General features: G+C 36.4%; 1 protein-coding gene across 5 annotated transcripts in view; it reads left to right on the top strand.

Annotated features, from left to right (window-relative positions):
- The window catches only part of iars1 (isoleucyl-tRNA synthetase 1), a 177456-nt gene that overhangs the window by 45255 nt on the left and 110173 nt on the right, over positions 1-22028 (top strand). For 3 of the 5 annotated variants that reach the window (XR_011357488.1, XM_069937263.1, XM_069937265.1), the window contains 6 exons: positions 3533-3620; positions 3796-3831; positions 13227-13287; positions 15183-15278; positions 17425-17547; positions 17846-17937. Coding sequence is in view for 4 of the 5 variants with exons in the window: in XM_069937263.1 (XP_069793364.1) it covers positions 3533-3620; positions 3796-3831; positions 13227-13287; positions 15183-15278; positions 17425-17547; positions 17846-17937 (496 nt within the window). In the remaining variant the exon portion in view is untranslated. Of the gene's footprint in view, positions 1-1761; positions 1782-3532; positions 3621-3795; positions 3832-13226; positions 13288-15182; positions 15279-17424; positions 17548-17845; positions 17938-22028 lie in introns of those variants that run through there. The other 2 variants (XM_069937266.1, XM_069937264.1) reach the window with 2 other exon arrangements.

Below are 22028 nucleotides of genomic sequence, written 5' to 3' on the forward strand. Positions count from 1 at the left end.
AGGATCATCGCCTTCCCAAGATCGTGTTATATGGCGAGCTCTCCACTGGCCACCGAGACAGAGGTGCACTAAAGAAGAGGTACAAGGACTGCCTAAAGAAATCTCTTGGTGTCTGCCACATTGACCACCGCCAGTGGGCTAATATCGCCTCAAACCGTGCATCTTGGCGCCTCACAGTTCGGCGGGCAGCAACCTCCTTTGAAGAAGACCGCAGAGCCCACCTCACTGACAAAAGACAAAGGAGGAAAAACCCATCACCCAACCCCAACCCACCAATTTTCCCTTGCAACCACTGCAACCGTGTCTGCTTGTCCCGCATCAGATTTGTCAGCCACAAACGAGCCTGCAGCTGACGTGGACATTACCCCTCCATAAATCTTCGTCCGCGAAGCCAAGCCAAAGAAGAAAGAATTAACCCATAATACTTTATTGTAATAAAAGAAACATCACATGGATTACTTAAGGTGGTATATGATTGGGAAGGGAAGGTTGAGAACCATTGGTTTAGACATATTTAGTTTTTGTTTTCCAATTTATTTTGATTTTTTTCAAAAACATACATAAAATCTTTAATATCACACTATATTAAACTTGTTTACAAACAAAAACAAAACTGTTGCTTCCTACCCATTTTCACACATACAGATCCACACACCGTCAACATACAGATCCGCACAGCATCAGAGCTTATGTAGCTTTTAAATATATAGAATAGAATTGGGGGAAATCATGTTTTTGGATATGTCTAAGAGTAACATTTACAGTTTTTTTTTAACTGTACGTGGGCCCCTATATGGTCTAAATATAGCCGCCAGATCTTTACAAAAGCGTCATATTTATTCTTTAAATTATGTGATTTTTTTCCCCCCATAGGTAAACAGCTGTTCATTTCTGCAGCCCATCATGCTATAAGTTGAGGGGAGTCTGACTTACAAGTGATTGCAATAGATTTTTTTGTTTCAGCCTGTGCTATTTTTATAAATGAGATTTGGTATTTATTCAATTTGTTGATTGTTTCCATGAAATTACCTTGCATGTTTAGCTCCGGGTTGCCTTCTGTTATCCTGGTTAATTTTTCTATGATGTCTTGCCAAGATGGCCTCACCTTCATGCATGACCATGTAGCATGTAGAAAACTTCCTGTCTCAGTCCCACATCTGAAATACATCTCTGATTTATTTTTCAATCTATGTAACATCTGTGAAGTTAAATATAATTGGTGTGTAAAAAAACTATATATTTATATATATATATATATATATATATATATATTGAATCAATCCACAGCTTGCATTTATAATTGATATCTTGCTGTCCTTACACCAATCTGACCAACTTCTTTCTGAAATCACCACATCCAAGTCCGACTCCCATTTTTCCATTGACCTCTGTAACCCTGGTTCTCGACCCAATTGTTACTGAAATATTTTGGTTGAGAAAAATTGTCATTGGCCATTTCCTTTGAAGTTATGAAACCGTGCACATAATGAGTCAATTAGGTACGATTAAAACAGAGGTTTTCAAACCTTTTTCTTTGCACTCACAAACCACCTTATGCAACCCTTTACTAATCACAGAGCACTTATGGCATAGGGAATACTTAAGGTAGAATGTGACTTTTTCAAAAAAAGGTTGCCCACCTGTGATATAAACTCTAAAGAAAAGAGAGGAATTGAGTCAATGTCATAAAGAGATAAAGAATGGAAACTAGCCTTTGGCCCACTTAGTGGATACGACAATCAACCAACCATCCAGATGCAAAATGGGTTTGGCCAAGCGTTGTAAGCATTGGTATCAAAATTTTAATGCCAAAATTCTCCTAGAATTCAAAAACTTCATATTTTTTAAAAAAGTAAAATCAAATATCAATATTTGTAAAATTCACATCAATCCAGCAGCTGGAGGAATGAGGAGGACAGGGGTGATTGAGAAGACTCATATACAATGTCTGAGTGTGGCATGAAGTCATTCTGTGGTGGGGAATGAGAGAAATACTCGCTATGAGGTTGATGAGTGTTGTACTGTCGTACGGGAGTTTGTTGCATTGCAGTGGAAACTTGATGCTGTCGAGCTGAGGATGATGTTATTGTAAACTTGTCCCTCATGAGTGAAGCCTGATTCTGTATTTCCTGTTGGAAATCTTTGCACATCTGTCCAAACATTTGTCGTCATCTCTGACCGGGTATGTCTGTCCACCTCCTATGCCTTTCTCATCATCCGCTCCTCACGGGTCCTCTGCACCTCCTGCCAAATATGCTCCCCCTCCACATCATCACGGTTCATGGGTCACCACCTGTGCCTTGGTAGGTCTCTGACTCTTCTAGGTGGCAGGTTCCCTGGAAAGTAATGGAGCTCAAACTACATTAGCAAAACCACTCTTTATGGGCAGATACACTTAGAAAACTCATGAAAAAAATTTGTCGATCCTGAGAATAAATAAGTTTTATCCTGGTTGCTTGTGAGGTGCAGGTCCTATATTGCTGGGCTCGGTTTCCATACCACTTGGGACCTTGGTATCAGGACTGGCGCTAGAGGAGGGGGAGTCAGCTGGAACAATTTCAGGGGATAATGGATCCTCCATATTGCTCTGTAGTGCATTTGGGTGTGATGAATGGTTTGAGCCCCAGATGGCATAGCACAGTTCAAAATATGCCCAGTCCACTCGCTCCTGCCACTTCTGTTGTTATGGTCATTTACCTGGTGGTACTTCTTACGCAGACATTTCAGCTTGCTAATGACCTGGTACGTCCCAAGCAAAGCCCCTGTCTCTCATTTTTTGGTTTCTGTGCTCACTATGTGGCGGTTTATTTCGTTCTCTGCACAGTGAGGTGCTCGCGGATCTTAGAATCACTCCAGTTGGAAGACATCATGGTTAATGGATGCTGAAAACTGACTATCGACTTGTTGGTTTCAAATTTTCAAATCTCGCGCTGAAATGTTGCGCACTTTGATGATTCATCAAAACATCATATTACTTACTCAAGTTGGTCCTGGAATGTCAGAAGTGCAGGAATTTTACTAGGTCCCTTAGTGGAAAAAAGACGGGACTGGAATGAGCCCCGCCATTCTGTCTTGGTGCTTCTTAAATAGCAGGCATTCTGGGGAAAAAAGAGAAAATGTCCTGGAATAAAAGAGCAGTGTTAAAAGCCTATGCAACTTCTACCACTAAGATAAACAGTGGCAAGGGAACAGTATCATCTCCAAGTTTCCCTACAGGTCATGCACCTACTAAACTTGGAAATGCATTTTTTTTTGCTACGACCTGATCAAAATTCTGCAATTCATTGCTTAGGAGGAGATCTTCACCACAAAGACAGCAGCAATCAAGAAAGCTGCTTTGTTTGGGTATTAAAAGGTAGTGTTGTCAAAGATGAAGAAAAGATGGCATTTTAGTTTTCTGATTTTTGATACTATATTTACTACATTCAGATTGATGCAAAGAACTTGCCTTTAAAATTAAATAAATGGGTAGCAATTCATTCCCTGCAGACTTGTCAAACTCTACTGATTCCATGTCTTTTTTAAAAACCAGAACACACGAATGGGAACATCTACATAATGATGGAAGCCAGACTGATGGCGCTCTTCAAAAATGACAATGAATATAGCATCCTGGAAAGGTTAGTGCAGGATCTCATAATAGTGTACTGACTGTCTGAAATACTTGTTATATTCATCTCAGCACATTCAGAAATTTTGTGATTCACAGCTGTATTTTACTGTGAAATAGTAAATTGAACATTTGGAACATAACTATTTACCAATCAATGCACATATTTGTCTCCCTCTCATTAGAAAAACAGAGAATGCTGGAAACACCAAGCAAGTCAGGTAGCATCAATGGAAACTAGAATGTTTGCTCAGAAAAGTTATTTCTTGCCTTCTCTTTCCCTCACTGTATAGTTAATCTTGTTTCTGATTGTTATATTCTTAAATGCAGGTGTTGAAACAAGAGAATGGTTTAGGTTTAACCAAAGCATGTTTAGTGGAGAGAAATAGTAGAGTGTGCAAAGTGAATGAGCCCTGCATGACGAGGGAAATAATTTCAAAACAGTAAAATGAAACTTGACAAATATGAAGGTTCACTTCATCATATAACCAGATAACCATTTACGGAGCGGAAACAGGCCATGTTGGCCGTTCGAGTCCGCACCGGTTCACTGATTTTGTGCGCCCTCTTCAGGCAATGGTCCCGGTAGATCACTTCGATGGGGGAGGGGGCGAAGGGAGACTCCATTGATCTTCTCTGCCACTCTTTTTGCAAACAAAGTCTGTAACCAGGAAAATTGAAAAGTTAAAATGGAAAGCAGTATTTCTTTAGAAGGGCAATTTTAAATTGTACCTTAAAATCTTTTATCATTGTAAACATTACAAGGAATTAATAAGGCAAAGGTATAGATTTTCTATTCCCAAGTGCGGTATTAGGAATTACGCCTACATGCAAATAGCAATGGGTGCATGGTTAGTTGTTAATGGTTGATATGGAATTGATATATTTTTGAGGAAAATATAGAATTTGCAATGAATTAGTTGTTATGATGTAGGTTGAATGTTAGGAAAAATACAAATGGCTAAATGCCCTATTTTTTTTCCTTCCGTTGCAAAGAACTTGGAAAGAACATTACCATGGTTGAAAGATTATAGTTAGGCAGAAGCATATGGAAAAGTTGATACCATTGTTTTTGGATTGAAGAAGATTGTGAGGTGATGATTATTGAATGTTTGAAGTTGATTGACATTTTGTTGGAAAGTTAAGTAACTAGAGTCCATTGATTTAAAATTATAGGTAAAACATTTAAAGAAAAGATGATGAATATTTTTATCTTAATCTTTGGGATATTGAACGTTACCTGAAAAGTTGGTAGTAACTGATGCCATGAATATTTTAAAAATTGAAATTTGGACAGATCGTCTGGATGAAAAACACAAGTTGCTCTTTGAAGGAATCCAAATGACTGGCTCCTATGCTGTGTTTTACAATGTTTACTTTTGCTTCTCTCTGCTTTTCTTGGGTCACTCACTAATTCTTCCTTTGCTTTTTTTTTCTCTCAAGTTCGTTTTGCTTTTGTATCTCTTCAAATATTTTTTTTATCTGCTCTTAAGTTTTCAAATTTGCCAGTTCCCATGCTCTTCCATTCCCTGTTTCTCAATTGCATCCAGAATTTGTGTTCGGCTTCATGTTCTAGGACTCCTGAGCAGTGGCAAAAATTAAAGCCTCACCAAGTAAGAAATCATGGCTTGGGCGTCATTCTAAAACTTGAAAATTATAGCCTTGTCTGTGATTTTTTTTTGTTATTATTTAAAAAAACTGGAGGGAGATCATTTGGCCCATTGAGCAACCCATCAGACCCATTACTGCCCCTCCCCATTTACTTCCTAGTAATCTATTACCTCTCTTGTGCCCTTTAACTCTTTTTTTTTAAACAATAATTTTTCATCTTCCCTACTACCAGCGGAGATGGGGAGATTCATAGTCACAGCAATTGACTAGCATGTCTTTACATTTAGAGGAATCCAGAGCACCTGGCAAAATCCATATTGTCACAGGGATAATGTGTGTAAATTCTACATAGACAGCATTAAACCAAGTCACTAGAGCTGGCAACAGCACAGGCTGTACTGCATATTGCGATGAATATTACCTCTATAAAGCTGTCCATATTGTTGTAAAAATGAGTATGGTCAAGGATTAATTGGACTATGGGGTGTTGAAATACATTTTCTTTCTTTTTCAATCTTTTTATTATTATTATAATTTATAAACACATACAGTTCAAAGAGATATAAAAAATACATAGTAAATAATGAATTAATACAGAGATATTAAACAATAATATTACAGAATAAAAATATATCATAAAAAAAAAATTTAGATCAGTTTAGGGTATGAACTATCTCTATAAAAAAAGATATAATTAATAACAATATATGAAAAAAGAGAAAAAAAAACCCCAAAAAAGAAGAAAAAACAAATCTGAATTAAAAAAACTTTAAAAAAAAACTACAGATATAGCTAAACCACGCCGATCACTCCGATCTCATCTTACAGCCCAATTATCATACATAATCATAGAAAGAAAACAGAGCCAGATCAACTCACCACAAATGAAAATATTGAATAAATGGTCGCCAGGTTAACTCAAACTTAGAAGGGGATTCATAGACAGAGTTTCTAATTTTCTCTAAATTTAAACATAGTATAGTTTGGGTAAACCATTGGAAAACAGTGGGAGGATTAACCTCTTTCCAATTCAATAGTATAGATCTTCTAGCCATTAGTGTAAGAAAAGCAATCATACGATCCGCAGGAAGAGATAAATAAGTCAAATCTATCATAGGTAATCCAAAAATTGCAGTAATGGGATGTGGTTGTAAATCAATATTCAAAACAGTAGATATAATGGAAAAAATTTCCTTCCAATAATTCTGTAAAGAGGGACAGGACCAAAACATATGTGTAAGGGAAGCTATTTCCAATTGACATTTATCACATATAGGATTGATATGAGAATAAAAGCGATGGAGTTTATCTTTAGACATATGAGCTCTATGAACAACTTTAAACTGTATTAGTGAATGTTTTGCACATAGAGAAGAAGAGTTTATCAGTCGCAGAATTTTATTCCAATTTTCATTGGAGATATGAAGGTTGAGTTCTCTTTCCCAATCATTTTTAAACTTTTCAAAAGTCCCAGAATTTATTTTTGTAATTATATAATTTAGATATCACACCTTTTGGAGGGAATTTTGAATCTAGTATATCCTCTAAAACAGTCGTAGTCTCCCGATTGGGAAAAGAGGGTAAAGTCGAAACTAAGAAACTCCTAATCTGCAAATATCGAAAGAAATGAGATCGAGGTAAATCATATTTCATGGATAATTGTTCAAATGACATGAAAGAGTTATCCAAGAATAAATCCGAAAAGCATGTTATACCTTTAACTTTCCAGAGTAAATAAGCTTGATCAATTAGAGAGGGATGAAAAAGGAAATTTAGTACAATAGGAGTTTCCAAGATAAAATGACTTAGGCCAAAAAATCTCCGGAATTGAAACCATATACGTAGTGTATGTTTAGCCATTGGATTATCAATTTGTTTATATAATTTAGTAAGAGTAAAAGGGAGAGCAGCTCCCAAAATAGAGCTAATTGAAAAATTTTGTATCGGTTTAATTTCTAAATTTACCCAATGGGGATTTAGAGATAATTCTGAATAATTCAACCAATACCTTAAGTAACTAATATTAAGTGCCCAGTAATAAATTCTAAAGTTGGGTAATGCCAACCCTCCCTCTAGATTAGATTTCTGTAAATATTTTTTCCCCAATCTAGGATTCTTGTTTTGCCAGATATACGAGGACAATTTAGAATCAACCTTATCAAAAAAAGATTTAGGAACAAAAATAGGTATAGCTTGGAATATATATAAAAATTTAGGTAAGATCATCATCTTAATAGCATTAATTCGGCCTATCATGGATAGGGATAATGGTGACCAATTGATAAGTAAACTGCCGATCAGGTCCAATAGAGGGAAAAAATTAGTCCTAAACAAATCTTTATGTTTTTTAGTAATCTTAATCCCTAAATATATAAAATGGTCTCTAGCTATTTTAAAAGGCAAACTATCATAAATAGGATCCCATCCATTAAAAGGGAATAATTCACTTTTATTTAAGTTCAGTTTATATCCCGAAAAATTACTAAATTGGGCTAATAAAGATAAAACTGCAGGAATAGAATTTTCAGGATTGGAAATATATAACAATAAATCATCTGCATATAGTGATACTTTATGAATATCCCTGCAACGAATAATACCAGTAATATTGGGTGCTTCTCTGATAGCAATTGCCAAAGGTTCTAAAGCTAAGTTAAATAATAAAGGGCTAAGGGGGCACCCTTGCCTGGTGCCCCGAAATAATCGAAAATATGGCGATCTTTGGGTATTAGTAAAAACCGAGGCAACTGGGAAATTATAAAGAAGTTTAATCCAAGATATAAATATCGGACTAAAATTAAATTTTTCAAGAACTGTAAATAAATAAGGCCATTCTACTCTATCGAAGGCCTTCTCAGCATCTAGTGAAATAACACATTCTGAAGACTTATGTGAAGGAGTGTAAATAATATTCATCAATCTTCTAATATTAAAGGAGGAATAACGATTTTTAATGAATCCAGTCTGGTCTTCAGAGATAATATATGGTAATATCTTCTCTAGCCTTGTCGCTAGAATTTTAGAGAAGATCTTAGAATCAACATTCAACAAAGAAATAGGTCTATAAAAAGAACATTCGGTCGGGTCTTTATTTTTTTTCAAGATTAGAGAAATCGTAGCTCTGTAAAATGATTGTGGTAGTTTACCCAATGTGATAGATTCATCAAACATCTTAATCAGCCAGGGAGAGAGAGTAGAAGAAAAAGCTTTATAAAATTCCACAGAATATCCATCAGGACCTGGTGCTTTCCCCGAGTTCAGTGAGAAAATAGTATTATTGATCTCCGAATCTGTAATGGGTTTACTTAATTCTAAGTTATCTTGAGGTAATACTTTTGGGAGTTTCAAATGTTCTAAAAAATTAAACATATTACTAAGGTCTTGAGGGGATTCTGTACTATATAAGGATGTATAAAAATTTTGGAAAGATTGATTTATCTCTTCCTGGTTAACAGTCAGTTCTCCATTCTGTTTGCCAATCTCCACAATATGGCGTCTAGCTGAAATATTCTTCAGATGATTAGCCAACAGTTTACCTGATTTCTCACTATGCACATAAAAATCAGATTTAGATCTAATTAACTGGTTTTCAATCGAAAATGTAAGTAACAAATTATATTCCATCTGCAGTTCAATTCTTTGTTTGTAAAGTTCTTCAGTAGGATCAGTCACATATTTCTTATCAATGTCTTTAATCTTCTCAACCAATAGATGAATCTTGTTTTTGATGCATTTCTTCAAAGCTACTGAGTAAGAAATAATTTGACCACAAATATAAGCCTTGAATGTATCCCACAATATTCCATAAGAAATTTCCGTAGTGTAATTTGTTGAAAAAAAAAGTTAATTTGTTCTTTCATAAATTTAACAAAGTCTAAATCTTGCAATAATGTAACATCAAAACGCCAGTGCTTAATAGTAGAAACAGAGTCTTTGAATTTAAGAGAGAGTTGTAATGGAGAGTGATCCGAAATGGCTATAATGTCATACTTACAAGCAGTTAAAAGTGGAATAAAACGTGAATCAATAAAAAAGTGATCAATTCTCGAGTATGAATGGTATACATGAGAAAAAAAGGAAAACTCTTTATCTGTCGGGTGAAGAAATCTCCAAATATCAACAGCTCCAGAGTTAGTAAGGAAAGAGTTAATATATGTAGCCGATTTATTCGGTAGGAGCTGTGAAGGTTTCGACCTATCTAGCAGGGGATTCAGACAACAGTTAGAATCCCCACCCATTATTAAATGATATTCATTTAGATTGGGTAAAATAGTAAACAAAGATCTAAAAAACTCAGGGTGATCTACATTCGGGGCATAAACATTAACCATGACAACCTTAATATTGAATAATAACCCAGTAACCAATAAGAATCTGCCGTTAGGGTCTACAGTGATGTCATGTTGAACAAATGTAATAGAGGGATCAATAAAAATAGATACACCTCGAGTCTTAGAGCATGAGTTGGCATGAAATTGTGGGCCTTTCCAAGATTTAAAAAAACGCAGATTATCCTCCTTCCTCACATGAGTCTCCTGTAAAAAAATAATCTGTGCTTTCAGTCTCTGGAATACTTTAAAGACCTTCCTCCTTTTAAACATGTTGTTTAGACCATTATCATTCCAAGAGACAAAATTAATGTTTTGATCCATTACTTAGGTCAACCCTCCAGTATATAAAGGGCTAACCAAAGCAGGGACCCATGCGCCCGGAAGAAGAATTAAGATATAAGGAAGGACCGGAAATGACGACGTGTCAGCCATATCTGTAGTTCTAAAAGAAAAATCAAGAAAAAAACGAAAGAAAATGAAACATAAAAACCCCTGAAAGAAAAACAAAACCCACCCCCCACCCACAAAGCCCCCCATCTGACCAGAGAGTGATCAGAGAAAAAAGAAGAGATAATACTAAACCTACCCCCATGTCTTCAGACGGCAGCTCCTAATATTAAGATAAGATCCACCACCTAAACTTATAAAAAGGGTAACTCAAGCTAAAATCAAATGCTAAATATTGAAAGAAAAATATTTAAAAAGAAATAAAAGAAAAATTGTAATTGTGTAGTACCTGCTGATAAAACAAAGTCATAAAGAGTTAAATCATTTTAAAATTACTTTATGAAGAAAGACAAAGAGAAAATGGCGAATGTAAAAAAAATCATGAAAAGTTTTAATAAACAAAAAATAAAAAATTGCCATTTTCAATAACTCAGAAATAAAATAGTAAAGAATATAATCATATTATTAGTATAGATTAATATAAAATTAAACATACACTTATATATTTAAAAAAAAATTTCTCACAGAGGAGAAAGAAAATATATAAAAATGTGTTAAAGATGAGCAGGATAATTAGAGCTATAATGATCTATTACTTTTCGAATGGTCAGAAATCAGAATCTGACTATTAACCTGAAAAAGACCGATATCTACCGCATTTTTTATCGGTCACTCGGGCTGAGAGGTCGCGCTAGACGGGAAATTAGCCGACAGGTAGTTCCGTGCTGCAGACACGGAGTCGAATATTTGACGAGCTTGGTTCTCCGGAGAAATCCTGAGCCTCGCAGGATACAGGAGCGCAGGTTTCAGTTTCTTCTCAAAACATTCGGACATCAGATCTTTAAACAGTCTTCGAGCCCGTACTACCTCCGGACTAAAATCTTCATAGGCTCTTAGACTAAAGCCACGAACAGTCACATTTCCAAGTCTTCTGGCTGTACGAATCAATCTATCCTTTGTACTCACGTAATGCATACGGACCATCACCACTCTGGGTTTGGAAGCTTCAGCATTTCGGTTCCAGATACGATGTACTCTATCGAGTAGCAGTGGATCAGCAGGGAATTCGGATGGGTATACTTCTTTTAAAAGCTCAGCAAAAAACGTCAGGAGATCTCCTTTCTCAATGCCTTCAGGAATTCCAACCAAACGAATATTTTGTCTTCTGGAACGGTTCTCTGAATCAATGCTTTTCAGCTGGAGCGCTTCTAGCTGTTTAATTGCTTTGGAAAGTTTCTGTTCGACCTCAGTCAGTCTAATCTCTTTTTGTTGAACTTCAGTTTGAAGAGCTGCAATTAAGGTATGTTGTTTTTTGGTTTCAGCTTCTGAGGCAATTAAAGCTGTACGAAGTTCAGCTAGGTCTTTTTTGCGACAAACATCTTTGAATTCATCACGAAAGAATTTTAAAAAGTAATTGAAGGTCATCTTACTTAGTTTAATGTCTGGTTGTTTCTTCTCTCGGTCGTCACCTTCTTCTGCCCGGGTTTTAGCTCGTGTAGCTTTTCCTTCAGTCATTTCTTCAAAATTTTCAGACTCAAGTATAATTAGAGAAATAATAAAGATCTTTCTGACTTCTGTGAAGTTAGTTCAAAGGTGGATACAGGTTTAAAAATAGTATATTTTATGGAGCAAAAACCAAAATGTGTTCACTCCATGAGCGTCACCTGGAGACTCCGAAATACATTTTAATCGAAGATTGATCATTATCATGAATGGTTAGTGGCTAAATGTCCTATTTGCATAATTATCTCCGAATCTATGAAATCCTTCCAATGGCAAAAGAACAGGCATCTCATGTTATTTACTTATTTCTATGTATGGTTGGCAGATTTTGATTTGTGTTGCATTTCATGTTGGAATTTCCGCATACGTTTCATCTAAAGTTCAGGACGCTTTTTCGCCAGAGGCAAGCAATATTGCATCTAGAATGATGCATTATAAAATTGCAGCCAATGTGGTCAGTGAGTTTTTCTTTGCAGCCTGACTTGAATGACTCTTTCATCAAGATATTTGAGCTTAATTACTCCATCTCATATTGTGTCCTTTTGTCTTAATTCTTGAAGCTCCTTGATTTATTCAATGCAAGGGCTGTGATGACAAGAAATGCTGAAATATTTGCAAGATTTGTACACATATTTGAACAGTGACAAATTCCTCACTGGGTCATCAACTGTGCTTATTTTATTGCTTTAAAAATAGTAAATTGAAATGGTTGCATGTTATGATGTCTAAATTTCTGTCATTGTGTCTTGCACTAAATATATTTAATAATTATCTGTCTGGAAAGCAATTAAAGTAGGAACTGTATTTATTACTGGCTATAATAGGTTGGAACATATTGCAAAAATAACAAATAATTTTTATACTTGGATTGCTTAAAGAATCCAGATTTTTGCAGTGAAAGGTTTACATTTTCTTGAAGTAACGTTTTGATTAAAAATAAATATGTGGGGTTACTTAGATGCACATTATCATTAAAATGTCAAGTGAACTTGGGAGTCAGGATATTGCTTGACTTCAAAGCAAACTATAGATAGTTAAGGGGCTCTGGATATTTTTGTGTTTATGTTTTACAAAACAAAAATATTTTGTCCAATGAGCTTTATTTCATATTGTGCTACATTGATTTTTCAGGGTTTGTTCTTTATTGGAAGTAAAAGTGGTTATGAGTAAAAAGGAAGAGATGCAGAATTTCATGGCTGGTTAGTTTTGAATGTAGTACAGGATCCAAAAACATATTTGGCATACTCAGCTGATTAGATGATACCTGGAGAGAGAAAAAAAATCAAAGTTTTCATATTTGTGCTATTCACCAGAAATGGTTAAAGAGTGATTGAAGAGAAAGTGGGAAGAGGTATAAAGAAAAAAAAAGAGTATGTGAGGGAGAAAGTGGAGGGCAAAGAGACTAAATGATAAGTGATGGAGAGGTTGCTGTGAATAATGTCTATTTTGAATTGTTTGGTAGAAGCTGGATTAGTTAATAGCATTCATGATATTGTACATATTTTCCTTGCATGTTTGTCATCTTAATATTTTATGGGTTTTTTTTAATCTCCTTTTTCCAGTTAAAATTTCTCTACAGGTAGAGATTAATGGGCAGTTGGAGCTTGAGCTTGAAGTGATAATTGTTATTTATTTTGTTGGCAGGTGTAGAAGACTAATAGTACATTTTTCTGTCATTAAGTAAGTAAGTCAAGGAAATGTGTTTTTTTGTTTTCCAAATAAAGATTCAAAGGCATTACCCTGAAAGGCAAGAAATACAGACCATTGTTTGATTATTTCTTAAAGGTATGATCAATAGTACATCCAACTATATTTTATTATCACTGAAAATAATTAAGCTGTGAAAGTGGCCATTCCAAAGGAGAACATGGTTGTAGGTTATCATATATTATATACAGTGTGTTTGCATATATACTATATATATGGTAGCCTATAACCATGGACTCCTTTGAAATGACCACCCTACCTGTGATGGACACAAGACATTGCACCATGTTATTAATAAAATTATAAGTTACAAATTCAGCTTTGCAAAAGGAAAATCTCTTTGAATCATGGTCAAATATATTAATATGTTGAGAATAAATGTAATAAGCTGTAAAAAAAAAAGTAAGAATGATTGTTCAGTTAGTGATGAGATGTTTCTGATTTCCTTTTTTTAGGTGAATGTTGCTAAATTATTTGATTAATGAAGGGATTTATTACTCTCCTTTCAGCAGCTGATTTAAATACAACATTTTCAATAATAAATTAAATGAGTAATATTGCTCCTTTTAACAAATTTATACACTTTTGTATGTTTTGTGTCTAATACTGAAATAGCAGTGGGTCAGATGTGAAATCTAAATATATTTGTGATATTCCAGTTCTAATTATGACATTTATGCAATGTGGACTTTATTGAAAAGGAATTATATCAAATGGATTTATCTTTAATAAAAATGTTGAGAGAATTTTTCTCTCAATTTAGCATCAAACTTTTTTATATTTTTCTGTACAAGTGGGTTGTGAAGCACAGTATATTTTGCAAAACTTTCTGGTGAAGTTTTGTAGATATTTTTAAATCATTAAAGTGCTAATTGCTAATTGCAGAAATTAACCCAAAATAATAATAGGGTTTAAACTGCAAGATGTCCAGCTTATCACTGTTGAACATAGAATGAAATAAAATATTAATTTAATTGATACGACTAGGACTTGGTATGTGGCAATGAAGATTAGAAGTTAACATTTAGCATTGTCTCTTATACATCAACTCTATTAGTTCAGTATCTTAAAATTATGTAAATAGTTTTGAGATCCAAGGCCAGAACTGAATAGATTAGTTACAGTCATTTAATTGGGTTTGGAGAAAGAGAAAACAGATAGAAGGGCATGTAAAGCTGTGAAATGCAGGTCAGAGCTGCTTCTAAAATCTAAAACCAAAAGGAAAATTCCAAAAATTTCTCAACTCTCCAAACAGACTCTACTCCACCTGCTTTTATGTCGCTCCTTTCAAGGGACTGAAAATCATTCCTCACCAAGAGAGCCACCCCACCCTCTCTACCCACCTGTCTGTCCTCTCGATAGGACATAAACCCTGGAATATTAATTTCCCAATCCTTGTCCTCCTACGGTAATGTCTCTATTATTCCTATAACATCATACCCTCCAATATGCAATTGAGCCTCAAGCTCATACATTTTATGTCTTATACTCAGTGCGTTCATGTATAATACCTTTAATCTGGTACACCCATCACCTTGTTACCTGATGCACGTCCATACTCTCCGATCCCTTTCTGGTTCTTCTGCCCTTTTAATTTCACTGCCTATCCGAACTTTTCCTATTTTCTCTTTCCTATCCATTGCCCTATCACTCAGGTTCCCACCCCCCCTGCCAAATTAGTTGAAATCATACCCAATAGCTCTATTAAACCTGTAGATTGGACCCATAGAAGTTCCCATAGCTACTTTGATCTGTAAGAATCAAATTGAGTTGAAATTGGTAGTTGGCATATTTCCATTACTTGGAACTGTAAATTTGATGGTAGTCGATTATGGTTTAATTTTGTTTTTGACATTTTGCAAAACTTTAGTGAGAAGGGGCAGTATATGACTCCTTTTTCATAAGTTTATTAAATATAGATTTAAATACTGTTTCTTAAGTACTTTTGAAAATAACATGTGTTTACCTTGAAGTACAAAGAAACTGGAGCATTCTCAGTGCTTGTGGACAATTATGTTAAGGAGGAAGAGGGAACAGGTGTGGTACACCAGGCTCCATACTTTGGTGCAGTAAGTAATTTTTCATGGCTAAAATAAGATAACATTTTTAACTTAATCATGTTAGATTTTTTCTTAATTCCTCTTTTGTAAATTTCACTTCTTCTCCAATGTATTTGACACTAAAATATTCCAGAACATAGAACAGTGCAACTCAGGGAAATGCCCTTCAACCCATGATTTCTGTGGTCACTATTGTGCTAAATTAAACTAATTCCATTGGCCTGCACCTAATCCATGCTTCTCCATTCCCTGCTTGTTCATGTGCCTGTCTGAATGCCTTTGAAATCTTGTTATTATATCATCTTTCACCTGCATCCCAGCAGCACATTTCAGGCACATACTATGCGCTGTGCAGAAAAAAAAACACTCCTCACACTTCTCCTTAAAACTTTCCCTCTCCAACCTTAAATGCATGCTGTCTAGTACATAACATTTCCACCCAGGGAAAGAAGGTCATCCCTCAGTCTCCAATGCTCCAGAACAAATAGTTCAACTTTGTCTGACACCATTTCTTTGCATGTGGTCTGCAATTCAAGCAATATTTTGATGAAACTCTTCTGAACCCTCTGTAAAATGTCCACATCTTTCCTGTAATACAGTGATCAGAAATGCACATAATACAAGTTGTACCTCTTTAATCCAGTAACATTGGGACTTGGCCATTGCCGGGCCATGGAAAATGCCAGAAAGCAGAAAATGGCCCCTAAAGGAACTCCCTATGTAAACATATCATAGATAGAACAAAGCTTCAAACAGGAAATAATACCTTGGGGCGACACAGTTAGTGTAGCAGTTAGCACAATGCCCTTACAGCGCTAGCAATCGGGATCAAGGTTCGAGTTCCGCACTCTCTGTAAGGAGTTTGTAGTAATGGCAGCAGATTCAAACATGCCGAACCATGGGAGTTGCCGGACCACAGAGCACCAGATAAGAGAGGTACAACCTGTACTCTAAATGTAGCCTAACCAAAGCTTTATGCAGCTGCAATGAGACTTCCCAACTTTTATGCTCAATGCTCTGTAGGATAGAAGCATATATACAACTATCACCCTATCCACTTCAGGGAGCTAGGGACTTGCTTTTGTTTCTAATGTTCTTTTTTGTCCTATCATGTACTGTATTCTTTCCCCTGTCAATTGACTTCCTAAAGTACAATCCCTCACACTTGTTCAACTAAGCTCCATCTGCCATTTTTCCACCCATCTTTCCATTCTCCCAGTGGTCAACCATTTTAATTCCGTATCCCATTACCTCATGAACATGTGTGTACTTGGTAAATCACAAAAATCTGTAAACAGTGTGGTTGAAGTAAAAACACAAAATGCTGAAGAAACTTAGCAGGTCAGTGTCCTTTATGTAGCAAAGGTAAAAATACATAACCAACATTTCGGGCTTGAGCACTTCATCAAGACATGAAAGAGTGTCGGTGGGTATCTAAACAAAAGGATGGTGGGGGAGGGGGAGGGGAAGAGCCTTAGCTCCTTGAATAAGGAATATTTGGTGTTGTAGAATACAAGGGTCCCATTTGTTAAAATGACTTGAGTAGACCAGTTCCCCCACCATTTAAAACATAGAACATAACACCACAGTACAGGCGCTTCAGTCCACGATGTTGTGCTAACCTAAGGAAATCTACTCTGCAACAATCCATTTTTTTCCAACTTCTTATCCATTTTTCTTGCATCTATATGCCTGTCGAAGAGTCTTTTAAATTTCCCTCTTGTCCCAGTCTCCTCCACCACCCCTTGCAAGGCATTCTTTCCCTCTTGTCCCAGTCTCCTCCACCACCCCTTGCAAGGCATTCTAGGCACCCACCGAGAAGTTAAAAAAAACTTACCTCTGTCATTCCCTGAGCTTTCCTCCACTCACCTTAAACCTCTGTTCTCTGCTATTTGCTATTGTCGTCCTGGGAAAAAAGTGCTGTCTGTCCATCCTATTTAAGTCCCTTGTATACCTTCATTAAGTCACCTCTCATCCTTTGTTGCTTTGCGGGTGATGTTTATTGACTATTTCAAAAGTCACAGTAAAATTGTAAATTAATAGTCATTTACTCTACCAAAAGTTACTGTCAATATTTTGAATAAACCAAGTTCCCTTTGCAAACTTACACTGAAATTTCTCTCAGAAAAACCTCAGTGCAATCTTTAATTTGCAGGATGATTTTCGTGTTTGTGTGGACTATGGTATAATCCAAAAAGATTCATCACCTGTCTGTCCAGTGGATGCCTCTGGTTGTTTCACAGCTGAAGTGAAAGACTTTGCTGGACAATATGTGAAGGTTGGTAGTTGTTTCATGCTCTGGTGCATAAAAGGGTGACTCAGCTGATCAACAGAAAATGTGCCAAATGACAAACAATTATGATCTTTATGGAACTGTGTTTTTAAAAAAAAATAATAAATACAAGACTTAAGATTCTCAATTAAGATTTATTTCTTCAGTGTTTAATAAATACAACTTCTAAAGTTGTTTGCCTTCATTTCATTTGTATTTTTTGTGAATCATGTAAATGGCTTTTAACAGTTATTCATAAGGTTTAACTTTAACATTTGGAATTATGTGATGTCTAATCTTTTAGGATGCAGACAAGAATATCATGAAATATCTAAAAGATGAGGGTCGTCTGGTTCACAGTGGTACATTCAATCACAATTACCCATTTTGCTGGAGGTAAGAGCAGCTGGAAAATTTTGCTTGTCACCATTTAAATTGAATCCCAACATTTTTGATTGTGGACAATTATCAGCACAGAAAATGGTTGCTCATTTATCCAAAAAGAATTAATAGCCAATAAAAACCCTAAGGTAAAGAGTAAAGTTCCATTGTTGACACGTAACACTACAGTTAGGATGTAACACAGATGAAATTCTTTAACTTTGTCTACCATAAGGAAGACAGAGAGTCGCCACTTTGTCACAGAAATGAGGCCCCAGTGAGAAATGAACATGCGTCCCCTGGTTTTTAAGACCAGTGCTCTAACCACTGAGCTATCGAAGCCTCCAATTATCTTACTCTCCTCATGTAATCACTTTCTGGGAAGTAACAAATCTGGTTATGGTGTGCTTGACAGAAATATTTCTGTCATCTAAAGGGTTGCTTTTTCACATCTTCTAATTATATCCTCCAGAATCTGAAGAGAAATTTGCCATCTGAAATCTAAATCTAAATCTATTGCATTCAGTTGGAGCATTTCTGCCACTATCTCATCTAAAATTGGCTCAATCGATCTAAGAATTAAACCCAACAACATGCTTATTTGTACAGTTCTGACAGTTCACCATTATGCACCATTATGCACAACAGACAATAACTTGATGGGTTCAGTTTATCATCTCTTCACTGAAATCAAGGAAAAATGCATTATAATAACCCCATTCTGCAGTTGAGTATTGAATTTTCTAGATCTAAGCTAATATGGTTCACAGTTTGGAACAATATTGGCAAGGATGAGTAGATTCAAAATTTTCAGGAAAGCAAAACAAATTTGTGTGCTGCTTTGATATATTCTGAAATACTCCTTCCACATTGTATTATGCCATTTGTTAAGAGCAAGAGCTGAGGAGAAAGTAGGTTAGCTAATTCCTCAGGCTCAGAAAGATTAACATAGTCCTATAGTTTCCATATACAGCAGGTCTTTACATTGTTGGTACATTCTTGGAAAGTGCTACTTCAATGAAATGATGTTGAACAAAACCAATTTTATATTGAGATAAAATACCATGGTATTTTTCCCCTCATCAACGTTATAAAGAAATAATGTTGAATAAATTGACATTATTCATGGACATACTGTACAGAGACATTTAATTTTTTAAAATTTTAATTTAGAAATGCAGCACAGTAACAGAGCCTTCCAGTCCACTGAGCCAGGGAGCCCAAATGCACCCTTGTGACCAATTTTCCTACTAATCCCATACGTCTTTGGAATGTGGGAGAAACTGGAGTACCTGGACAAAACCCACATGACAGAGGAAGAGTGTATGAATCCTCTCAGACAATGCTGGATTTGACCCTACATTACTGGCACTGTAATAAATTTGTGCTAACCATGACACTAACCATGCTGCCATGTTCAAAGTTGAATGCTAACTTTAATTGGCAAAATCTAAGCACCTAATACTAATTTACCAGTTCAGGTACACAATCCTTTATCTGGAACCCTTGGGGGGACAGTGTGTTTCGAATTTTGGATTTTTCCGGATTTCAGAACAAAAGCCAGCTGCCCCAGATTTAAGCACATCGGAATTGTGCTGCCGTATCCACCCCCATACAGTCACGCTGGCATCGCTCTCCCTCGCCCACCCGAGTGGCGCTGCCGTCTCTCCATCCCAAGTCGCGTTGCCATCTCTTCCCCCCGCCCACCCAAGTCGCGCTGCTGTCTATCCCCCCCGCCCACCCGAATGGCGCTGTCATCTCCCCACTTGCTCACCCGAGTGGCGCTGCCGTCTCTCTCCTCCCCCCCGCCCGCCCGAGTCATGCTGCTGTCACTCTCTCTGTACCAGCACCAGGAAAAAAATGCCGATTTTTGGCGCTTTCCGGATTTTAGATGTCCAGATAAAAGATTGTGTACCTGTAATTTTACAGGGCTCCAGTATGGTAACTTATGGTGGGGAACCACATTTTTTTAAATATATTTAAGGATGCAATACAATAACAGGCCCTTTCACCCCGTTGCACCAATTGACCTACAGCCCCCATATGTTTTGAAGGGTGGGATGAAACTGGAACACCAGGAGGAAACCCATGCAGAAGCAAGGAGAACATATAAACTCCTTACAGATAACACTGGATTTGAATTTGGGTCGCTGTGCTGTCACCGCATTGCACAAACTTCTATTCTAGTTGTGAAGGCCAATTGGGGATGGGCATAAAATGTTGGCCTAGCTAGTAGTGCCCATATCCACAAGGCGGATTGCATATCAGGTGATTTGGTAGATTTGTCAGTTGTCCTGGTAATACTCCCTTTCACTCTGATCATTTACCCTTTTGTTATTTGATCTCTCCTATATTCAACCCCCTTCACAGTTCTTCAATTTCTGATACTCTTTTTTTTTCTGCCTTTTGGAACTTATTTCATGTGTTCAAATACACTTAGGATATATCAGAAGGCAAGGGAGAGGGTTTATGTTGAGGTAAGAGCAATATTACTGAGGTGAAAATTGATAGATAAAGTATGGGTTGGTGCATAATTGGCAGTAACAACAGATAGCATTAGATTTTTGACAGGGAAATAATGTTTGAATCTGATTCCAAAGTTAATGTCTTGTTTGGTAAAACAATAATCTGCTTTGAAACTTTAGCTTTGGTTTTATTCTATTTTAGAGCATGGATTTCTGTATTCCAGCAGCCTTGGTGTTAAAATTTGTTTCTTTACATGCTCAACTTGCATTGGACTATTTTCTAATGTTTTAGTTGTGTTGTTATTTTTAGCTCTTGCATGCTTGGGGATTATTGAAAAGTTTTTGAATGCACCAGCATATTTCTATACATTCTTAAGCAGCTGAATCAGATCCATGTTTTCTAGTGATAAGGTATTCATTTCCATTTTAGTAAAAAATATAACCATCACATAAAGATGCTAGGGATTGCCCTGAGAGATTGTGAAAATGTCCTTTCACTTACCATATAGGTAATGCATTTAGCGAAATGGGCCTCATTTCTAAGAAAGTACAGTATCTATCTGGCACCAATGGAGATTATGTTAGTCCAGAGGACCTCAAAACCTAGCAGTAATAAATATGCACCACAAAAAAGGTTTACTTAAACAAAAGTTGCTTTTAATTGTCTTTGAACATGAAAATAGAATCAAACTTTAACTTATCTCTATTGACTCACTTAATCCCCTTCTAATGCTTAGTGCATGTGTGTGCAAGTTCAGCAAAGTTCTTAGGTTCACAGTTCAATCTCGCTGGTTGCAGGCAATGCTTATACTGTGCACAGAAGTTAACATTAATAAAGTTCACCAGGCTTTGGTGCTTAACAGGTAAATGGTTACCACTCAGAAGGGTTCTTGTTGGTTTTCAGAGAGAGAGTTTTTCTTGTTCCAGCACATCCACAACTGATTCCTTTTTATCAGCCACTCCAGTGTCTTGCTGACGAAACTTGTCCCCTTCCGGGTTCTCCAGATGATAACCTTTTTCTTTCAGGTCATCACAGAGTTCCTTTCTGTTTCTTCTATTCTAAGGGAAACACCGGACAGCCAGTCCTCTCCTTTGACCAGGCTGTCTTCCAAAGCTTGCCAGCTTATCCCTCTGGATCCGATGTTTATGTCTCTCTCCTCTCTCTCTCCCTCACTCTCTCCTCTCTCCTCTCTGAGAGCAAAGCTTCTTTTTTTCTGCTCTGTCTGCAAAGATCACAGGAGCTTCCAGATAGTAAATGCTCTTTTCCAGACAAAGCTGCTACTGCCTGTTGTTACATTTGTTGCCTTTTTCAAATGACCGTCTATCATGAGTTTGAGCCCTCTTGCAAAAGCTCCTGGAATAAAATCTGTGTTTTAAAGTGCTTATGTGTGACCTGCTCTAACAAACGTTACCCAATTTATCTCCCGAACACCTCTATATACTCTGTCACAATTGCTAAGTGAATTTTCCATTTGCTTGAGATTGCAGGTTGTTTGATTGGTGAACTAATGGTGAGGTGCACCAATTTTAAACCTCTATATTTTGTTACCTATTTATTTTCCGCGATTTTATTTGCTTGAGGGTGTCGGTTGTTTGAATTGCGCATTGTCATGATAATGAATATGTATGAGATATACCAGA

Source organism: Narcine bancroftii, chromosome 5 (assembly GCF_036971445.1).
Source record: "Narcine bancroftii isolate sNarBan1 chromosome 5, sNarBan1.hap1, whole genome shotgun sequence".
Classification (NCBI taxonomy): Eukaryota; Metazoa; Chordata; class Chondrichthyes; order Torpediniformes; family Narcinidae; genus Narcine; species Narcine bancroftii.